Source organism: Lynx canadensis, chromosome E1 (assembly GCF_007474595.2).
Source record: "Lynx canadensis isolate LIC74 chromosome E1, mLynCan4.pri.v2, whole genome shotgun sequence".
NCBI lineage: Eukaryota > Metazoa > Chordata > Mammalia > Carnivora > Felidae > Lynx > Lynx canadensis.
In genome coordinates, this window is record NC_044316.2 from 58,237,854 (window position 1) to 58,257,468 (window position 19,615).

The following is a 19,615-nucleotide window of genomic DNA, read 5'->3' on the forward strand; positions in this document are numbered from 1 at the left end:
CGGGCCCCCCACGGCGCCCTGTCACGTTGCGCAACAGCCGCTTTTATGGGCGCGATGACGCTTTCCCTTCCAGAACGGCTTCAGTTAACGGGCGACCCCGGGGGCCGCTCCTCTCTGTCGCCCGCCGGCGCGTCTCGCCAGGTGAGCGCCCCTCCCCTGCCCTCCTCCCCCCTCCCCCGCTGCGGGCCCGGCGGACGGCGCGGGCCGGGATCCGGACGCCCCGCCACCAGGGGGCGCGCGGCCGGAGACGCGCACCCTCGCCCAGGGCGCCTGCGCGGGCGGCCTGTCACGTGGCCCACCCCGCCCCCTCTGACGCGTGCCTGCGGGCGCCGGACCCCGGGTGGCCGCTGCGGGCGGGGCGCGCGTGCGCGGAGGTGAGCCGGGGTCGGGGGTGGGCCTCGGTGGGGCGCGCGTGCGCGGAGGTGAGCGGGCCGGGGGCCGCAGGGGTCCCGGCGAGGGGCGGGGCGGGGGCGTCCGGTGGCTGCCCCCGAGACGAGAGACCCGGGGGTCCCGGCAGCCGTGACGCCCCAAGGGGGAGGGACCGATCGCTCGGCGGATTGAACCTCTCTGGTTCGCGGCTGGACAAGTGGAGCGTGTCGTGCGCGGGTCCGCGGGCGGCGGTGTCGACAGGGACCCCGGGGACTCCACGGCCTCATCCGCGCCCTCGGTGCTGGGCGAGGGGAGCCGTCTTGTCCCGTTGTGGGGAGGAAACCCGAGGCACGGGGTGGGGACCCATGCCTCTCGCGTCAGGGCGGAGCTGGACTGCCACCCCGGCCTGGGGAGCAGCGGCTCCGATCCACTTCCCTGAAAGCGAGGTCACAGGGTCTCCCGGCCAGCAGCGCACTTGACCTCCCTGACCTTCAGTGTTTCCCCATTTGCCTAAACTGTCAGGCCCTCCGGCCGACTGCTCTTCTTGTCAGTGGAGTGGAAACAGCGCGCGCGGCCGGGGGGCGAGCCCCTCTGTGTCCCGGGCCGCCCCCGCGCTTCTGAACTCAGGGTGGGGAGGTCCGTGGGCCTGGCCCGTCAGCTCCGGTCCCTACATCACCGTGATCACGAGGTGTCATGTGTTCCTGGATGGGCAGGTGCAGCCGGGACGCTGTACAATAAAAAAATAAGTATTTAGTTTTTGTCCCCGGTCCGTGGCACACAGACCCTGGGAATCTTGGCAGGGGCGGTGTGTTTTCTGTGCTAATAAAGTGACTGGTGGCTGGGGCCTCTGGACAGCTTCGGGGTCGGGCCTGGTCCCCAGAAGCACCCAGGCTGGGAACTCCCAGCCCCACCTCCCCTCCCCCAACCCCCAGGAGCACTGAGGGGCTGGTGATTGACAATCGCCAAGGGCCAAGGATTTGAGTAATGGTTTCTGTGTAATGAAACCAAAACTCGGGGTTGAGAGAGCCTCTGAGCCGGTGAACACACTTTGGTGCTGGAGGGCGGGGACGCCCCATCCCGCGTCCTCTGGCTGCATCCTTTATAATAAACGGGCCGCGGTAAGCCAGGCTCTTCCCCAAGTGCTGTGAGTGGTTCTAGCCAATTCCCAACCGGAGGTGGGGGAGGGGTGAACCCTTGAGTTGGTGGCCAGTTATTTAGACGTGGGGCTTGCGACTGGGGTCAGAAGGGGGACGGGCCTGCGGGGCTGAGGCCTTACCTGTCGGGTCCGCACTGGCTCCAGGAATTCGGGCCAGAATCGGAACGAATCCTGGGAGACCCAGCTGGGGTCGAGGATTGGTTGGCGTGAGAAAAAACCCCCGCACACATTTGCTTCAAAGGTGCTGTGAATTAAAGCCGTGGCCCGCTGTGGCAGGAATGTCCCAGGGGATCTGTCTGTGGCTGTGACAGGCTCAGACTCCCCGGTGCGCGACGTGACTCCTTCCCAACCCTTGCGTGTTCCTGGAAGCCCAAGGGTGCGTGCATCTCACGAGCCTCCGCTACACGGAGCTGGCATGCGTGGCCCCATCTGCTCCGCGGCCCCGCTGCTTTCCGGCCCACAGCACGAGGGCGGGCTGCTCAGGGAGGCCCCGACACCCCTGCTGGCCAGCTTCGGCTCAGGTCCCCCACCCGCAACCCCAGCCCCTTGGCCTTGTGGAACCTTCCCTAGCCTGCACGGCAGTCTGGGATGCTTGGGCCCTCAGCCCCTCCCCGGGCCTGACTCCCAAGAGGTCAGACTGGGTGCGGGGTGACCCTCCGGGCCGCCCCTGGCAGCCTCCCCAGTTTCAGACAGAAAGGACGCCCCTCGTGAAATCCTTGCACGTTCAGTCCCACGTTGATGTCTCACTCCTCGGAGGAGCCGGCCAACAACGTTCCTTATGAGATATTTAGAACGTACACGTAAGCCGAGCGCAGGTAGCGACAGTCCGATCTCCGGAGGAGCCAGATGCTCCACATGTAACCTCAGGGGCGGGGAGGGCGCCACCACCTGCCAAGGCCTGGGGCCAGCCCTTGAGTGTCGCCCTCAGCTGCAGTGCCCGAGACCGCCTACCGGGCTGGAGCCGCCTGCCGGTCGGCAGAGGAGGGACAGAGGGACGGTGGCGGGTCCCCCCGAGGACGTGCCCACTTCTAGCGCATCTGCCAGAACTTAGCAGCTCGGCCACAGTCCGTGCACAAGCAGAGTTTACTCTCTGCGCCGTGTTGTAACTTCTTGTTCCGTTTGTCAGTTTACCGCCCAGGTCTTTGTGTGTCATTAAGCCTTTTTTTTTTTTTTTAATGTTTATTTATTTATTTTGAGAGAGAGAGAGAGAGAGAGACTGAGCAGGGGAGGGGCAGAGAAAGAGGGAGTGAGAGAATCCCAAGCACGTTCCAAGCTCTCAGCAGGGCTCGAGCCTGACGCAGGGCTCGAACTCATGAACCGTGAGATCATGACGTGAGGCAAAACAGCGCAACCCACTGAGCCACCCAGGTGCCCCTCGTTAAACCGTTTTTTCGTACATCTTCAGTGCGTTTCACGGTACAGGGTATTCTGCAATCCCCTCTTCGGGGCTTTTCTCTGCTTTTCCAGTTCCCTCCCTTGCCGTCTTTCCAAACAGTGCCAGGAGCTTGTCTACCCTCGCCCGCCCCGCTTTCTCCGCACACCTCACCCTGTGCGCTGCTGGCCCAGCCGTGGGGCCACATCTGGAAATTGGCGTGAGTCCCCTGAGGCCCCCTCCCTCCGCCTTCCCTGCTGAGCCCGGCCCTTCTCTCAGCAGGGCCTCCAGGACCCAACCCGCTGCCTGCAGGTGCCACCGACCATGGACGCGAGGTGGCCGCTGTGCTGCCGCCCCCTGCTGGGGGCCTACATCCTCGTGTCCCTGGCCACCGCCGCCCTCCTGGGGCACGTCCTGCTCCATGATTTCTTGCTGGTCCCCCAAGAGCAGCGTGGCTTCTCCCAAGTAGCTGAGGGGCTTTATCGAGCTCGCCAGCAGGGAGCCGGCCACCCAGGCCCCCAGGCCCCCCCAGGCCACCACGGCAGTCCCAGAGCAGCTCCCACACGGTGCGACGTGCCCCCCAACAGCCGCTTCGACTGCGCCCCGGACAAGGCCATCACCCAGGAGCAGTGTGAGGCCCGGGGCTGCTGCTACGTGCCTGCCGGGCAGTGGCCTCGGGTCCCCCGCATGGGACAGCCCTGGTGCTTCTTCCCACCCAGCTACCCGAGTTACAAGCTGCACAACCTGACCACCACGGAGACAGGCTACGCGGCCACCCTGACCCGCGCCACCCCAACCTTCTTCCCCAAGGACATCTTGACCTTACGCCTGGACGTGCTGCTGGAGACTGAGAGTCGACTCCACTTCACGGTGGGCGGGGCCCCACGGGGCAGAGAAAACGTGGGTGGGCACCGGGCGAAGACGAACGGATCTGCCGGGCGTGTGTTTAGGGGGCAGATGCGTTTTGTGCCTTCACGGGGAGTCCCGGCGTGAGCAGACAGTGCCTACACTCAGGGAGCAGCGGCCACTAAGACAGCAATTGGAAGGTTCTAGAACATGCTCTAGAGGGCAGGGCTCAGGGCACAGTGGAGGGAAGGTGGGTCTCCCCCAGGAAGTGACATCCCACCTGGGACCTGAAGTCCTGCAAGGGTCCGCAAGGGGAAAGGTGGAGAGGGAAGAAGGGGAATGTTCCGGGCAGTGGGCGGTGGGATCTGATGATCGTCTGCCCCCTGAGGGCAAGACGTTTTGTCTGATTTATTCCCTGCTGACTCCCAGTGCCTGGAACAGTGTCTGGCACATAGCAGGTGCCCAGCAGAAACCTGAGGACTGAATGGACATGTGGAGGCCAAGCTGAGACAGCCTGAAACACAGAATTCATAATTAGCAAAGTAATTTGTAACAGCCAACATTTACCCAGTGATTACTACTGTGCGCCGAACAGCGTGGAGCTGGACGCCCTCAATTCTACTCTCACCCACCCTGTGACGGGCGTGTGGGGTGCCAGCTTCAGCAAATAAAAATACAGGATGCCAGGAAATCTGAATTCCAGAAAACCGAGCAATGAGTTTATTTTTTCAGTGTGTGTCTCATGCACTATTTGAGACGTACTAAAAAAAACCTTCAGACTGACTGTGCGTTCTGTGTTTTGCCTGGCGACCCACGTGAGGCGTTCCCCGGGTTCTGTAGATGACCAAACTGCCCACGCTCACCTGCTGTGCACGGCCACACTGGGCCTGGCACTGGGTCCCCGCTCTCCTGGAGGGTGAGGAAGGTGGGGAAGGTGTGCAGGGGAGGCCCCCGGCCCGCAGAGGGCCTCACGGCACACCATCTGACTTCTAGATCAAAGATCCCGCCAACAGGCGCTACGAGGTGCCCTTGGAGACCCCGCGTGTCCACAGCCGGGCCTCATCCACACTTTACAGCGTGGACCTCCAGGAGGAGCCCTTCGGGGTGGTCGTGCGCCGGAAGCTGGACGGCCGGGTGCTGTGAGTGCGGTCTCCGTGCCCCCAGGGAGTGCCAGGCGGGGGCGGTCTCCTCCAGGGGGCATCTGGCAGGGACTCCACCATACACAGCGATCCTGCCCCAATGTCACAAGTGCAGAGGCTGAGAAAGCTCGGTGGGTCGGGTGTGAAATGACACCTCTCCCCCCGGGGAGCATCTCCTCGGACCCGCTTTGTTTACGTTATGTTATTTACGATCAGATGCTGTGTATCACTCACGACAGGGCAGGTGCAGTAACCGTGAACCCCGCCAATCCCAAAAACACAGAAGTAGGTGCCATTACGGCCCCCGCTTTACGGATGGGGAAACTGAGGCACAGGGAGGTGAGGTGGCTTGCTGGCAGGTGACGGAGCCAGGGCCCCAGCTTCCATGCTGTTGGCCGCTGTTTCCAGTCCCTCCGGGGCTCGTGTCCCCCTGAGATCTTAGGTTTGTCCGAATCGTTGCTGTGGTCTGTCCGCCATGGAGCCGTTCCCGTTCCAGAAGCTCACTCCTGGGCTTCCAGCTCCCACAGTGGTTCCAACCCACAGCAGATGCTCTCGGGCTCTGTCGGGACAATCAGGGCAACTGGTTGGTCGTGCCCTTGCCCCTGGGGGACGTGTCACCTCCGCTGCCCCCATCATGACCGGGGATTGGACGCACCCAGGCATCTCAGAATCCACTTTTAGACTCAGATGCCACAGCTGTGACTCCCAGAGTCTGACACCTCCCCTCGCAGAGTGGACCCGCACAGCCATGGGGCCGGGGCAGCACCTGCCCACGCCCCCCGTCTGCCCTGACGGATTTAAGCACTTTCACAGGACCGCCACGTAAATATGTGCCCAGAGCGGACAAGACTCCCCTTTGTCACTGAACTCAGTTACGGGCTCGGGGATGAGGTAACTTGGACCTACCTTGGTCTTAAGGGAACTCACCTGCTGAAATGCCCTTTTTTTCTTCTTTTTTTTTTTTTTTTTTTTTTTTTTGCCCACTCTTGGCTGTGCATTATCGACCTGCTCCCAGGGCTGACACAGTGGGAAGAAGCAGTGAATGAGTGCAAGTACAATGTCAGGAATAATAGAGCTACGAAGGTTCTAGAAATGAGCGGTGAAATGAGCTGTGCAGATGCAGAGGAGAGGGTTGGCTCTGTCGGGGGGAGCTACAGAAGGCCTCTCTAGGAAGCTGACCTTTGAGCAGGGATCTGAGAGAAGTTTTCTAAAGCCTGTAATCAGAGTTTGGTCTTGAAAACACACACACACACACACACACTCGTAAGTCTTGCCCAGGGGCAGGCAGGGGGCAGTGGGAGATCTTCCCAGGAAATCAGCGATAGCATGTACTCTGTGCCCCGTCTGTGGTTCTTGCCTTGCCCTTGACCCTGTGCAACCTCAGGGCACCCTGGCCACCCCTGGGTGGACGGACAGCTCCATGGGCTCTGGAGCTGGGCTGGGCTGGGCAGACCTTGGCCAGAGTCTGGGAGCAGCATGGCCCTTGCGGAAAGAGCTCAGGGCCACAGGTCCTAGCGCTAGCCAAGTTCGAGCCGCTCCTGTCCGGCACCTGCTTGCGGCCAGGCCTCATGGGGCACTCCACTTCTGGACGGCCGCCTGGGGGCAGTGTGGACACAGCCAGGTACCTGGGTGCACTGGATGTGCTCTGAGAGCTCTCCACACCTGGTCAGGTCCCCAGGGTCGCCAGGCCTCGCATGGCCACGTCTGCCCCGGGTCAGTGCATCACCGAGGTGACCAGGCCACTCTGGCCCTCCTCGGGGGGATACCAGGGCCCAGGGGTCTCTCTGGGAGGGCCCACCTGGGGTTCATCTGGCTGCCTGGGCATTTCCTGGCAGGCTGAACACGACGGTGGCCCCCCTGTTCTTTGCTGACCAGTTTCTGCAGCTGTCCACCTCTCTGCCGTCCCAGCACATCACGGGCCTGGCCGAGCATCTCGGCTCCCTGATGCTTAGCACCAACTGGACCAAGATCACCCTGTGGAACCGGGACATCGCCCCCGAGGTACAAGGGGCAGTGGAGACGGGGGGAGCGGGGGGCGCCATGTGGGTGAGGCTGCTAACGTGTGTGTCCGCGTGCCCAGCCCAACGTGAACCTGTACGGGTCCCACCCCTTCTACCTGGTGCTGGAGGACGGCGGCCTGGCTCACGGGGTCTTCCTGCTGAACAGCAATGCCATGGGTAAGCGGGTGGGCGGCCACCCCCAGCCGGCATCCTGTCCCCGTGTCCCACGGCCAATCGTCCTTCTGAGCTCCCAGGCCAGGGGCTGCCCCGGGTGTGGCCGCGTCCCCTTCCTTCACGGAGGGACCTGCCCGACAGGCTGGAGGTAGAGGACTGGGGCCGTGGGGGGGTTGGGGCTTGCGCGTCCCCCCAAGAAGTGACTCCAGTGGGCTGTGTCCTCGTGGCCTCTGCCAGCTCTGCCCTGAGGTGCCCCCAAGGTGGACTCCGAGGCCCCTGATCTGAGCGGAGGCCAGAGAGGGGAGTCCTGGGGTCTGGCGGCTCAGCATTTCCCTCCCCAGACACCAAGCAGGCTGTAGATTGGTGGTGTGGGGGCAGTATGGGGCGCAGGGATCTGTCCCTGAGCCGCCCCAGGGCTGCTTCCCCCAGACGTGGTCCTGCAGCCGAGCCCGGCCCTCAGCTGGCGGTCCACGGGTGGGATCCTGGACATGTACATCTTCCTGGGCCCTGAACCCAAGAGCGTGGTGCGGCAGTACCTGGAAGTCGTGGGTAGGCTGGTCCCCCAGCCCTGCGCTGCCCCCTCGCCTCCCCCGCCCCTCCTTCCCCCCTCCCCCTGCCCACGCGCTCACAGAGCTGCCCTGCCCGCAGGCTCCCCGTTCATGCCGCCCTACTGGGGCCTGGGGCTCCACCTCTGCCGCTGGGGCTACACCTCCACGGCCGTCACCCGCCAGGTGGTGGAGAACATGACCAGGGCCCACTTCCCCCTGGTGAGCGCTGGGCGGCCCGGGGCGGGTGTGCGTGTGGGGCCTGGGCCGGGACTCCGTCCCTGTGCTGTGGCCACAGGACACTCAGTGGAATGACCTGGATTACATGGACGCGAGGAGAGACTTCACTTTCAACAAGGACGGCTTCGGGGACTTCCCAGCCATGGTGCAGGAGCTCCACCGGAGCGGCCGGCACTACGTGATGATCGTCGTGAGTCCCGCCGTCCCCATCCCCTGCCGCGCCAGCTGTTAGGGGAGGGAGGCCCCGTGCCTCCTCCCCCAGACAGCAGCTTCCTCGTGGTGCCTGCGGGGCTCTGAGGGTCCTTGCTATCGACCGGGATATCGACCTGGGCTCTGCTGTCCTGTGATGTCCGGCTTAAGGCCTCCTGGAAACATCGTGTGCCGCTTAGGGTCCTTTTGGCTGTAGGTTACATGAGCGGCTTAAAGCAAGGGGTGGGGGGTGCCCTCGGCTGACGCCCCCCCCCCCGGGACTGGGAGGGCCGGGGCGGGCTTGGACGCCCAAGAAACCAGAGCCACAGAGGCTCCGAGGGTCTCCCGGCCCCGCCTCCACTTAGGTCAGTTCTGCGTCACAGGATGGAGGGCAGGGCTCTGAGTGGCCCAGCACAAGGACACCCTCCCTGGGCCGGTGCAGCCAGGGGAGCGGGGGGCAGTGCCCAGCCACGTGGCCAGAGGACACGGGGAGGGGGCGCCGAGGCTGAGTGGCTGCCATAGTGGACACGCCACAGGGGAGGAAACCTGTCTGCTGAGAGGTTAAGAACCGTGCTGATGTCGGCCGTTTCCATGACCTCGGCCCCTCGGAGGGCAGCCGGCATCCGCGGCCACTCAGAGCCCGGAGGGCAGGGGCAGGCCTTCTACTCAGGAAATCGGTGTTTGTGGTAGAACACTGGGGAGACTCTCGAACTTGTGAAGCAGAGCTCAGGCCCGCATCCAGGTGTGCCCACCCCCGGCACGTGGGCTTGTGCACACAGGGTGTGCTGAACACACACACGCGAGGTCCTCTCCGGCCTCTGTCCTCCGTCAACACTGCCTGGAGAGCGTTCTCCCGTCTTCCCAGCAGTGGGTGCCTGGCTTTGGAGCACTCCCTCTCCTCCTGACGGGGTCCCCCCACTCCCTCCAGGATCCTGCCATCAGCAGCTCCAGCCCTCCTGGCAGCTACCGACCTTATGACGAGGGTCTACGGAGGAAGGTTTTCATCACCAATGACACTGGGCAGCCACTGATTGGGAAGGTAGGGTGGGGGCCTGGGCGTGCGGCGGGGGGAGGGGGGAGAGGGCAGAAAACGGGAGTCCCCAGCTGGTGGGGACAGGCAGGCGTTCAGGAAGAGGACGGGATTTAAGAAATCATCACGTTGTCCGATGGGACAGAGCATGTGGGGGTCACGCTGGAGGTGACGGTGGCCCCTGACAAGGGATGCCGCCTCGAATCCTTCCACGGGGGGCGTGGAAGGGCCCAGCCCGGGCATGGGCGCCCTCCTTGTCCTCCAGCCCCCGGGGGCTTCCCAGGCCTTCCCACGGGGCGCCCGGCACAGTCCCAAACTCCCGGTTCCAGGGTGTGCCCAGAACCAACAGGAAGGGGCTCCCAGCTGCGGGGAGGCCGGGGAGGCTCCCAGGAGTGCAGTCATTTGAGACTCGGTTCTGGGGCCTGTGTCTGAAAGGGAGGTCTCAGTAGAGTCCCACGGCCCCTACCACCGATGACCCTCCCCCCCCGTAGCCCTTCACCCCCAGGCAGGTGAGCGAGGCTGGAGCTCTGGGGGGGCCCGGTCTCCCCTCTGGCCTTTCCTCCAGGTGTGGCCCGGATTTACCGCCTTCCCCGACTTCACCAGCCCCGAGGCCCTTGACTGGTGGCAGGACATGGTGGCTGAGTTCCACGCCCAGGTGTCTTTCGACGGCATGTGGATCGTAAGTGTCCCGTGGGCTGTGGGACCGGCCCAGCCTCTGCCCGGGGCAGGGCGCCCACCTCCGGGGCCTGTCTTGCAGGACATGAACGAGCCATCCAACTTCGTCAAGGGCTCTGTGGACGGCTGCCCCGACAGTGACCTGGAGAACCCGCCCTACGTGCCAGGCGAGCTCCCCTTCCTGCCAGCCCTCACCCGCCGGCCGCCGGCCCCCTGGCCCCAGCTGCCTGGGGCTCAGATCAGGGCTTTTGCTTCTCTGGTTTGGGAGACTCAGAGCTGTCCTTTCTGAGGAGCCGATGGGCACGGCCACCCGGGAAAGGGGAGGGCAAGACCAGGAGGAAGGTCAGGCCGGGGAGACAAGAGCCAGGCAGTGTGGACCAGCACACCTGCCACTGAGGCGTGGCCCTCCGGAGGGAAGGCATTTTGGGCTTAGGGATGGGAACGGGGAAGGACTTGAAACGGGTCAAGAGCAGGCGGGGGGTGACGCCTGCGGTCTGCCGGCCTCTGTGTCCACCTCGTCCCCATCTGTGGTACAGAGGAGACGATACAGGGACCCACCCCGAGTTCCGAGGGCGCTCCGGGCTGGGGGTGGGGGGCACCGGCCGGCCACGGACGGGAGCGGCCTCCTTCTCTTCCAGGGGTGGTGGGCGGGACCCTGCGGGCAGCCACCATCTGTGCCTCCAGCCACCAGTTCCTCTCCACGCACTACAACCTGCACAACCTGTACGGCCTGACAGAAGCCCTTGCCTCCCACAGGTGAGGGGCCCGCTCGGCGCTGTGCGGGGCGGGGGCGTCAGAGGGAGGGCCGGCGGTGACCGCACACAGACTCCCAGAGGGAGCCGGGAGGGACGGCCGTCCTCCTCCCTGTGACGCGGCTCATCATCCAGGGTGGTCTGGTGGCTCGGACAGAGCCTCCCCTCCCTCCTCCTGGCCTCGGCCCTCGGGGCTGCTTGCTCTCGCCCTGCCGCCCTGCCGCCCCTCCGGGCGCCAGGCCACTGCTCGGTCTCCCTGCCCCGCCCAGGGCCCTGGTCAAGGCTCGGGGGACGCGCCCCTTCGTGATCTCCCGCTCGACCTTCGCGGGCCACGGCCGATACGCCGGCCACTGGACAGGGGACGTGTGGAGCAGCTGGGAGCAGCTGTCGTACTCTGTGCCAGGTGAGAGCGCCTGTCAGGAGGGCGGCTCGGAGAGGGGGGCGGTGGGCCCAGACCGAGCGCCCGGCTCGGCTCAGCTCAGGGAGATGCCACTGCCCCGCCACGGGGCCCCGCCGCTGACTCACACGGGGCCCCTGTGCACCTGCGCGGGCCGGCTCACCTGTGGCGCCACGCTGGTGGGCGGCGATGGGCTTTCCAGAAGTCCCCGATTTGCCCCAGCCGCTGCCTGCAAAGCAGTCAGATCCCGTCCTCTCGTGGTGTCCCTTCCGGCGACCGCATCCTGTCTGAGCCCAGCCTGCAGGTGCCGTCCAACCCCCCACCCCCACCCCCACCCCTCTGCAGAGAGGCACTTCGACTTGAGTTGTCAAGAGCTCTGATGCTGTGACGCGCGTTAGGCAGACGGGGCTCGGGAGCTCTGGGGAAGGGGCTGGGGTGGCCTCCCGGGGTCACCACGTGGGCAGCTGAGGGGAGCCTCCACCTGCAGCCTGCAAGCCTCCCGATAGCACTTTCAGCAGTGGCAGGACCACGCGCAGACCCTCGGGCCGTGGGGAAGCGCTGGTGGGCGAGCTCTGGGGCAGGAGTCCATTCCTCCTTCCGGAAGCCGCTCTGCCACAGGTGCGGGGGGCTCTGACCTCGCCCTAGGGCAGGTGCGCCCGCCGGCGCTGCAGGCCTATCTCTGAAGCCCCCTCGAGCGGCAGGTCCCTGGGCGACCCTCGGTGCGCGCCGATCATGACCGGCAGAGGTCATGCGGGCCCCTGACCTGCTGCAGCCCAGACAGGTGTCCCCCACGGCCTCGGGCTGGGTCCGGTCCTGCCCATCGGCTCCTGGCCGCCCAGGAGACACTGAGGAGAGGGACGGCCCGGCGCAGCCTGGCCCTGCTGAACAGTGGTGGGGCGGGCCCTGGCCGACGTGGCCTGGAACCCACCCGACCCTTCAGCAGCCGCGGGGGCTCACCGTGCCCGCCGGAGCACAGCACCCCACGCTGGCGCGGAAGGCAGCGGTCCTGGAGGCTAGCGGTCTGAATGACGGTGTCGGAGGGGCCGTGCTTGGAGCCCCGGGGCGACTCCTTCCCACCTCCCCCAGTTTCTGGGGGTTGCCCGCTGTCCTCGTGTCCTTGGCTCGGGGTGTCACTGGTCTCTGCCCGTGTGTTCACTCGGCCCTCCCCCCGTGTGGGTCGTCAGTCTGGGTTTTCCTCTTACGTGGTCACCAGGCCTACTGGATCAGGACCCGCTCTGTGACCTCACCTTAACCGTGTCTGCAGACACCCTCTTTTTTTTTTTTTAATGTTTATTTATTTTTGAGAGAGACAGAGCATGAGTGGGGGAGGGGCAGAGAGAGAGGGAGACACAGAATCCGAAGCGGGCTCCAGGCTCTGAGCCGTCAGCACAGAGCCTGACGCGGGGCTCGAACTCACAACCCGTGAGATCATGACCTGAGCCGAAGTCGGATGCTTAACCGACAGAAGGTGCCCCTGTAGAGACCCTTTCCAAATAAGGTCACATCGCAAGTACAAAGGGTTAGGACTCCCGCATACTTTTTAGGGGGCGGGGTGGGGGGCACAATTCAACCCTGAGGAGCTGCTTTGCTCGGCTGACCCAGGTGTCAGGAAGCAGTCCGCAAGGCAGGCTCCTGGGACCGCCAGTGGGAGACACCAGGGCCAGCGCGGTACTGACTGCCGGGCCGGGGCCGGTGGCTACAACGCCTGCTCCCCAGAGGGGCGGGCGGTCCACGGCCCAGGCGGACCTACTCCGGCAGCCTGAGCCCCAGCCCGACCCCGCCCTCCCAGAAATCCTGCTCTTCAACCTGCTGGGGGTGCCGCTGGTCGGGGCCGATGTGTGTGGCTTCCTGGGCAACACGTCGGAGGAGCTGTGTGTCCGCTGGACCCAGCTGGGGGCCTTCTACCCGTTCATGCGGAACCACAACGACCTCCACAGCCTGGTAGGGGCGCGGGCCGGGTGGGTGGGGGTCTGCCCCCCGGGTCCCGCTGTGGACGCGGCCGCACCGGCAGTGAGAGCGGAGCCGGTCTCCCGCGGCAGCGGGGAGGGCGGCTGTGACCTCGCGGTGCTCCCGCGGCCCCTCTGCAGCCTCAGGAGCCGTACAGGTTCAGCGAGACGGCGCAGCGAGCCATGAGGAAGGCCCTCGCCCTGCGCTACAGGCTGCTGCCCCACCTGTACACGCTGTTCCACCGGGCCCACGTGGGGGGCGAGACCGTGGCCCGGCCCCTCTTCCTGGAGTGAGTGCCCGCGTCGGGGAGCGAGGGCCCAGGGGCAGCCCCGTCCTGCCGCAGGGGGCGTCCCGGGGCCTCCCTGCTGGGGTGGGGGGGGAGGGGGGCCCTGTGCACGCCGCTCCCTCCCCCCATGAGAGCGCAGCTCAGGGCTGGGGGCCTTCCGGGCAGAACCCCCAGTCCAGCCCAGGCCAACCGGGGGGTAACAAGGTACAAAACCATCCCGATCGAATGAAGGAGACCCAACTGACATCCCCCAAGTGGGACTCAGATACATAAAAAGGTGGCATGCGGTTGATTAAATGCCACCTGTAGTCAGTGGACTAAACGAGTCCCAGGTGGTAAAAGTCTGTTCCTTGTTGGCAAAAATCATCTTCTCCCCCTCTCGCTACAAGCGTAAATTTCGGATGGATCACAGGCTTAAGTGTCAAAAAGGAAGCTATAGAAAGTTCCACAGGAAAACAGGTGCCTGGCAGGAGAGGGCTCTGAAAGCATCAAAGGGAAAAGGCAAGGGGGGTTGGGTTTAACAGAGGGAAACAGAGGCAACGCTCCCGTGGACGGAAACAGAGAACGTCAGCACGTGCCCCGCTGTGGAATCGCGGAGGCAGGTCAGACAAGATGCCAATCTTCTCACGTAAAGAAAAGAAAAACAAAAAAAAAGTTTGCCGGAAAGGCCGGCAGGGGACAGGGTTACTCGCTCCCCTCACCGCCCCCCCCACCCCCTGCCAAGCTCGGGCGGCGGGAACCGGCTCCCGGGGCTTCCGCGAGGCCCCTTGAACACGCCGGCCTCAGAGGTCACCAGGCCCACGAGCCCACCCCTCCCGTGCGAAGGTTCCCCGAGGACCCCCGCACCTGGGCCGTGGACCGCCAGCTCCTGTGGGGAGCAGCTCTGCTCATCACCCCGGTGCTCGAGGCCGGGAAGGTTGAAGTGACCGGTTACTTCCCCGCTGGCACATGGTACGACCTGCAGACGGTGAGTCCTGCGGGCCCTCGAGGGGTCCCTCCCTCCTGCCACGTGTGGGCCACGTGGGGAAGGGAGCTCGCTTGTGGCCCTTGCGCGGGGCTCCACGTGGATCTTCCCACGCAGTCCTTGCAGTGACCCATTTTCCAGATGAGGAAACTGAGGCCCGAGTGGGTAGCTCCCCAGGACTCCAATTCTCCCAAAGTCCTGCTGCGCCCCAAGCCCTGGGTCAGGGCCTCTGTCCCAACGACTTGTCTGGGCTGGGCCTGCGGGGCCCCGCGCGGAGCCTGAGGCTCCCACTCCTGGTGACGTGACGCCGCCCTCCAGGTGCCAGCAGAGGCCCTCGGCAGCCTCCCGCCTCCGCCTCCCGCACCCGTCACGCCTGCCATCCACAGCAGGGGACAGTGGGTGACACTGCCAGCCCCACTGGACACCATCAACCTCCACCTCCGGGCCGGGCACATCATCCCCCTGCAGGTACCCGGGCCAGCCACCTGAGCCTGGCTGTCCAGTAGAGGGTCCGTCCCCAAAGCCCCGGGCAGAGACGACAGCGTGTGAGGGTTGAGGATGCACAGATCCGCGGCCGCGCCAGGCGGAGGGGCACCTGCTCCGTTGGCTCTTTTTAGGAAACGGTCTGCAAACGTGCGTGGGCCTCTCACGTCCTCCAGGGTGTCTGCCTCGGCCGGAGTGCTCGCCACTGGTGTCCGAGCCCCTCGGCCGTGGCCTGTCCTCCGGGTCCCGGCTTCCTGCAGCACGGAGCCGTCCCAGCCCAGTGTCCTTCCTGTCCCCGCTCTGGAGGCCTCCGCCAGGCTTGAGATGGTGACAGGTGCCACCCGCTTTTCCAGGGCCTTGGCCTCACAACCACGGAGTCCCGAAAGCAGCCCATGGCCCTGGTCGCAGCCCTGACCACGAACGGGGAGGCCCGAGGAGAGCTGTTCTGGGACGACGGGGAGAGCCTGGAGACGCTCGAGCGTGGGGCCTACACACAGGTCGTCTTCCTTGCCAAGAATGTGAGTGTCGGGACCCGCCCGGGCTGGGGGGTCGCCGGGGCCCCCTGTCCCTGTCCCAGCCAAGTGAAGCGAGCAGGGCCCGGGCGCTGGCCGCGGTCCCCATGCACCTGCCGGCGTCCGGGTGTGCGCGGGGCCCATCCCGCAGGTCTTTCCGGGCCCTCTGCTGACCATTTCCGCCTCTCCCCTTGGCCAGAACACCGTTGTGAACGAGCTGGTGCACGTGACCAGCGAGGGGGCCAGCCTGCAACTGAGGAAGGCCACCGTCCTGGGGGTGGCCGCGGCCCCCAAGCAGGTCCTCTCCAATGGCGTTCCCGTCTCCAACTTCACCTACAGCCCTGACACGAAGGCAAGAGCCCCGCAGATGGGGCCAGAGGGCTCGTCCCCAAGGATGGCAGGGGCGGGGGGAGGTACCAAGGACCCTGGGGACCCGGTGCCGGCCGGCCGGGCCGTACGAGGCCAAAAGGACCTTGGTCCCCAGGGAACGACAGGCCCCCTTGCAGCTTGGGCCTTTCCTCTGCCTGTGTCCACACCGATGGTGACTCATGGGCCATACTGAAAGCAGACTCAGCCAGCGAGGAACAGAGCCAGAAGCCTCCAGGGGCTGGGGCAGACCCCGAGGGCACCACCCGCCCAGGCCCAGGCTCCTGTCTGCCGAGCACTCGGGCCTCACCTCTGTCAACAACGGTTTGGTGGTCACGTTTTCTTTTTTCTCTTTTTGCAGACCCTGGACATCCCTGTCTCCCTGACGATGGGAGAACAGTTTGTCATCAGCTGGTCTTAACCAGGGGCCGGTGGTGTGTTGATCCTTTACAGGAAAAGACGGGACTTCGCAGCGACCCCAGCACCTGTGCTCTTAGTCAAGATGTGGGGGGCGGGGCTCAGGGTCGGAAGCAGTTGGCCCACGTCTCACGGCGGACGTCCCTCCAATGCCCAGATCTGCCTGTGTCTACCTCCCGGGCCCCAGGGCTCTGGGCCAGCAGCACGCGTTTGCCTTGTGTTTGCAATGCTCTCCTGGAAGGTTTACCTCCCCGCAGCCTGTCACCGGAACGTGTACGACGTCATCCGCCGCCTGCCCAGGACGGCAGAAGTGTGCTCAGGGTGAGGACGCTGTCCCTGCACCCCGAGGTCACACCAGATGAAAGGACAGAGCTGCGTGGCCACTGTGGACTGCCGTCTGGGCAACCGCGCCCCGGCAGCCAGTGGGGCTGCCCGCCGGCAGGAGGGCGGCCACGGGGCCTCCAGAAGATTTGCAGGACCCGGGGAAACCCTCGCTCCAAAGTGCAATTGTGTTTAATAAAAGGGGCATTGCAATCAAGCTTCTGCTGGTCCTTCTGGGGTTCAGGGCGGGGAGGATGTGTCCCAGGGCTGCGCCACTCCATCCTTGGCCCCCTGGCGCTCCCAGGTGGGGCGGGCAGGCTTCGCGCTCCGAAGGCAGCATCGCCCGCCCGGCCGGGCCTGGCATCGGAGGCACGTGGCGGGAGATGTGCCCCCACGCCCCACCCCAGACAACCGCTGGTCTGCTTGCGGTCGGCAGCTTGTTTCCCGGGAGGTTACGGAAGCGGAACCCTCCGGCACGTGCGCATCGTCCCGCTAGTATCAGTCAGCAGGATCGCGGAGGCTCACCCACGTGGACCTCAGCGCCGTGTCCGGCTTCACTGTCAAGCACTTCCCATCACGTGGACGTGCCACGGTTGGTTTGGCGGGCCTCGGGGCCGTCTCCGATTTTGGGCTGTCACGAACAAGGCCGCGATGAGCCATCACGAGAAGTCTTTGAACGGACAGGTCTTCGTTTCTCTTGAGCACATACCGGGGGTGACAAGGTCGGGTCATACGGGGGGAGGGGGGGTGAGTAATGTTCTTGAAGCCGCCCAACTGCTCGCCAAGCGCTTGCACCGTTCTGCATTCCCGCCAGCAGTGAGGCGGCTGCCCCGCATCCTCGCCCACCCCTGCGACGGGAGGTCTGCTCACTCTCGGCCGTCCCGGTTCGATGTGCGTGTCCCTGAAGACCAACGATGCCGAGAGTCTTTTCACGGACTTGGGTCTGTCACCCGTGAATCCTCTTTAGGGAGGCGTCTGTTCAAATCTTTTGCCTTTTTCTTTATTTGGAGCATTGGTCTTCTATTACTGGAATATCGTTTGTGTACGTTTCCGTTGCCACGTAACAAATTACTATAGACTCAGTGGCTTAAAATAACACAGTGTGTTACAGTGCTGGTGGGCAAGGAGGGGACACGGCTCTCGCGGGGCTACAGTCGAGCGGCAGGCCGGCTGCTTCCTTCCCGGAGGCTCTGGGGGGGGGTGGGACCCATTTCCTTCTCAGGCAGGTTGTTGGCCAACTCGGCTGCAGGGTTTTGCAGGCCTGAGGTCTGTCCCCTGCCAGCCGTGCGCCACACGCCCCTTCTAGGGGCTGCTCGTTGCGGCAGAGGCACTTTCAAGTCCAGCGAGGTCAAGGCGGGCTGACCTTTAAAAGCTCATGTGGGTCCACCCGGATAACCCGGGACAATCCGGTCTCAAACTTTTCAATTCCATCTGCAAAGTCCCTCCTGCCGTAACATGTGATGCGGTCACGGGCTCCAGGGAGCAGGCCCCGGGCACCTCTGGGGGGGCCATTCTTCCACCTACCGCTGAAAAGCTCCCCGCATATTCTGGTTCTAAGTCCTCCGCCCGGCATGTGCGTTGAAATTCTTTCTCCCAGTCTGTTTGCCTTTTTACTTTCCTAACAATGCTTAGTGAGGAGTTAAAGGTTTTTAATTTTGGGCAGTCTGATTTATAATTATTTCTGTCCTGTTAAAAAAAATCTTGGCCAGGGGCGCCTGGGTGGCGCAGTCGGTTAAGCGTCCGACTTCAGCCAGGTCACGATCTCGCGGTGCGTGAGTTCGAGCCCCGCGTCGGGCTCTGGGCTGATGGCTCAGAGCCTGGAGCCTGTTTCCGGTTCTGTGTCTCCCTCTCTCTCTGCCCCTCCCCCATTCATGCTCTGTCTCTCTCTGTCCCAAAAATAAATAAACGTTGAAAAAAAAAAAAAATTTAAAAAAAATCTTGGCCAAATCCAAGGCCACTAAGACTTGCCTCCTGTGCTTCCAGAAGCTTTGTGACTTTAGGTCTTCTGTCCCAAGCTACTTTTTGTTCGTGGTACGAAGTAATGATAAAGGGTTTTTCTTTTTTTGCGTAGGGCTCGCCATCTGTTCGGGCATCGTTTGCTGAAAGGATCATCCTTTACCCACCGCACTGCCTCAATACCTCTGCTGAAAACCCCCTCCCCATAAATCTGTGGTCTCTCTCTAGACCTTGTACCACATCCCAGGGATCTGGGGGTGTCTGTCTTTGTGCCAACACCTCACTGTATCAGGCAGGAAAAGTCCTCCAGCTTTGTTCAGTTTTTCAAAGCTGCTCCGGCCATGCTGGGTCCTTTGTATCTCCATGTGAATTTTATTTTTTTGTTAAAAAATTTTTTAATATCGGGGCGCCTGGGTGGCTCAGTCAGTTAAGCCTCCGACTTCAGCTCAGGTCATGAGTTTGGGCCCCGCGTCAGGCTCTGTGCTGACAGCTCGGAGCCTGGAACCTGCTCCGGATTGGATTCTGTTGTCTCCCTCTCTCTCTGCCCTTTCCCCGCTTGTGCTCTGTCTCTCTCTCTCAAAAGTGAATAAATGTAAAAAAAAAAAAAAATTTTTAAATGTTTATTTATATTTGAGAGACAGAGCGCAAGTTGGGGAGGGGCAGAACGAGAGGAAGACACAGAATCCAAAGCAGACTCCAGGCTCTGAGCCGTCAGCACGGAGCCCGTCGCGGGGCTCGAACTCACGGACTGTGAGATCATGGCCTGAGCCGAAGCCGGACACTCGACCGACTGAGCCACCCAGGCGCCCCTCCGTATCAGCTTTAGAATCAGCTTGTCGATTTTTTGCCAAAGTCTCTTGGTACTTTGATTGGGGCCGTGCCAGATCCGTGGAACAACGTGGGGAGAACAGACACCTGAGCGATCCCGACCCCTCTAGTCCCATTACGACGGCGCCTCTCGTTTATGGACATTTTTCACAGCAACACCTCGTGGCTCTCAGGGCACGGATGCCACAGGTACCAAACGTATCCCCAGTATTTCACTATCTGGTGCTACTGTAAACGGTGCTTAAGTCTCCCTCTCCAAGTGCTCACTGCTGGCCTGCAGGAACGCAAGTGAGTTCTGGACAGCGACCTTGTACACGGCCGTTCTCAACCGCTGGCTCTAGCAGCCCAGGGGCAGAGCCCTGAAACTTCCCACGTGAAGCAAAGTCTACGCAGACTTTTCTTCCTTTCCAAACGGATGCCTTTTACCCCTTTTCTTGCCTCACCACGCTGGCCAGAGCCGCGGTCTGCCGCTGGCCGTATGTGAGGAAAATCTGGTACCTTTATCCTCACTGGGTTCCCGAAAGCAGCTGGAACCGGACTCGCCTAGCCTTCCCGGCAGCTCTACGGGTTTTTGCCAGTGTGAGGCTCCTCTGGGTGCAAGGCCCCTGGGCTGTCCCAGCGGCATTTGTGACGAACCACCTTTCCAGGTAT

The 19,615-nt window shown here is 63.6% G+C and overlaps 1 protein-coding gene across 2 annotated transcripts; it reads left to right on the forward strand.

Moving 5' to 3' along the window:
- The first annotated feature begins 322 nt into the window (after positions 1-322).
- On the forward strand, positions 323-16,397 carry GAA (glucosidase alpha, acid). 2 transcript variants are annotated; one of them, XM_030295627.1, is made up of 20 exons: positions 323-374; positions 3,180-3,767; positions 4,737-4,882; positions 6,718-6,883; positions 6,963-7,059; positions 7,486-7,605; positions 7,705-7,823; positions 7,900-8,031; positions 8,959-9,069; positions 9,626-9,739; positions 9,818-9,902; positions 10,374-10,491; positions 10,757-10,890; positions 12,674-12,825; positions 12,972-13,120; positions 13,943-14,084; positions 14,400-14,549; positions 14,918-15,082; positions 15,276-15,428; positions 15,804-16,397. In XM_030295627.1, the coding sequence occupies exons 2-20, from the start codon at positions 3,222-3,224 to the stop codon at positions 15,861-15,863; spliced, it is 2,859 nt and encodes a 952-aa protein (XP_030151487.1). In that variant the 5' UTR covers positions 323-374; positions 3,180-3,221; the 3' UTR covers positions 15,864-16,397. The 2 variants fall into 2 exon arrangements, with proteins under 2 accessions (XP_030151487.1, XP_030151486.1); XM_030295626.1 differs by lacking the exon at positions 323-374 and adding an exon at positions 1,766-1,901.
- The last annotated feature ends 3,218 nt before the right edge of the window (positions 16,398-19,615 follow it).

What these genes read in the sequence shown, in the direction of transcription:
- GAA (XM_030295627.1), top strand. Translation starts at nt 3,222, where the DNA reads ATGGACGCGAGGTGGCCGCTGTGCTGCCGCCCCCTGCTGGGGGCCTAC. An exon ending in CTTTCGACGGCATGTGGATC is followed by an intron (nt 9,740 to 9,817) that starts GTAAGTGTCCCG and finishes CCTGTCTTGCAG; the next exon opens with GACATGAACGAGCCATCCAA. An exon ending in GGCACATCATCCCCCTGCAG is followed by an intron (nt 14,550 to 14,917) that starts GTACCCGGGCCA and finishes CCGCTTTTCCAG; the next exon opens with GGCCTTGGCCTCACAACCAC.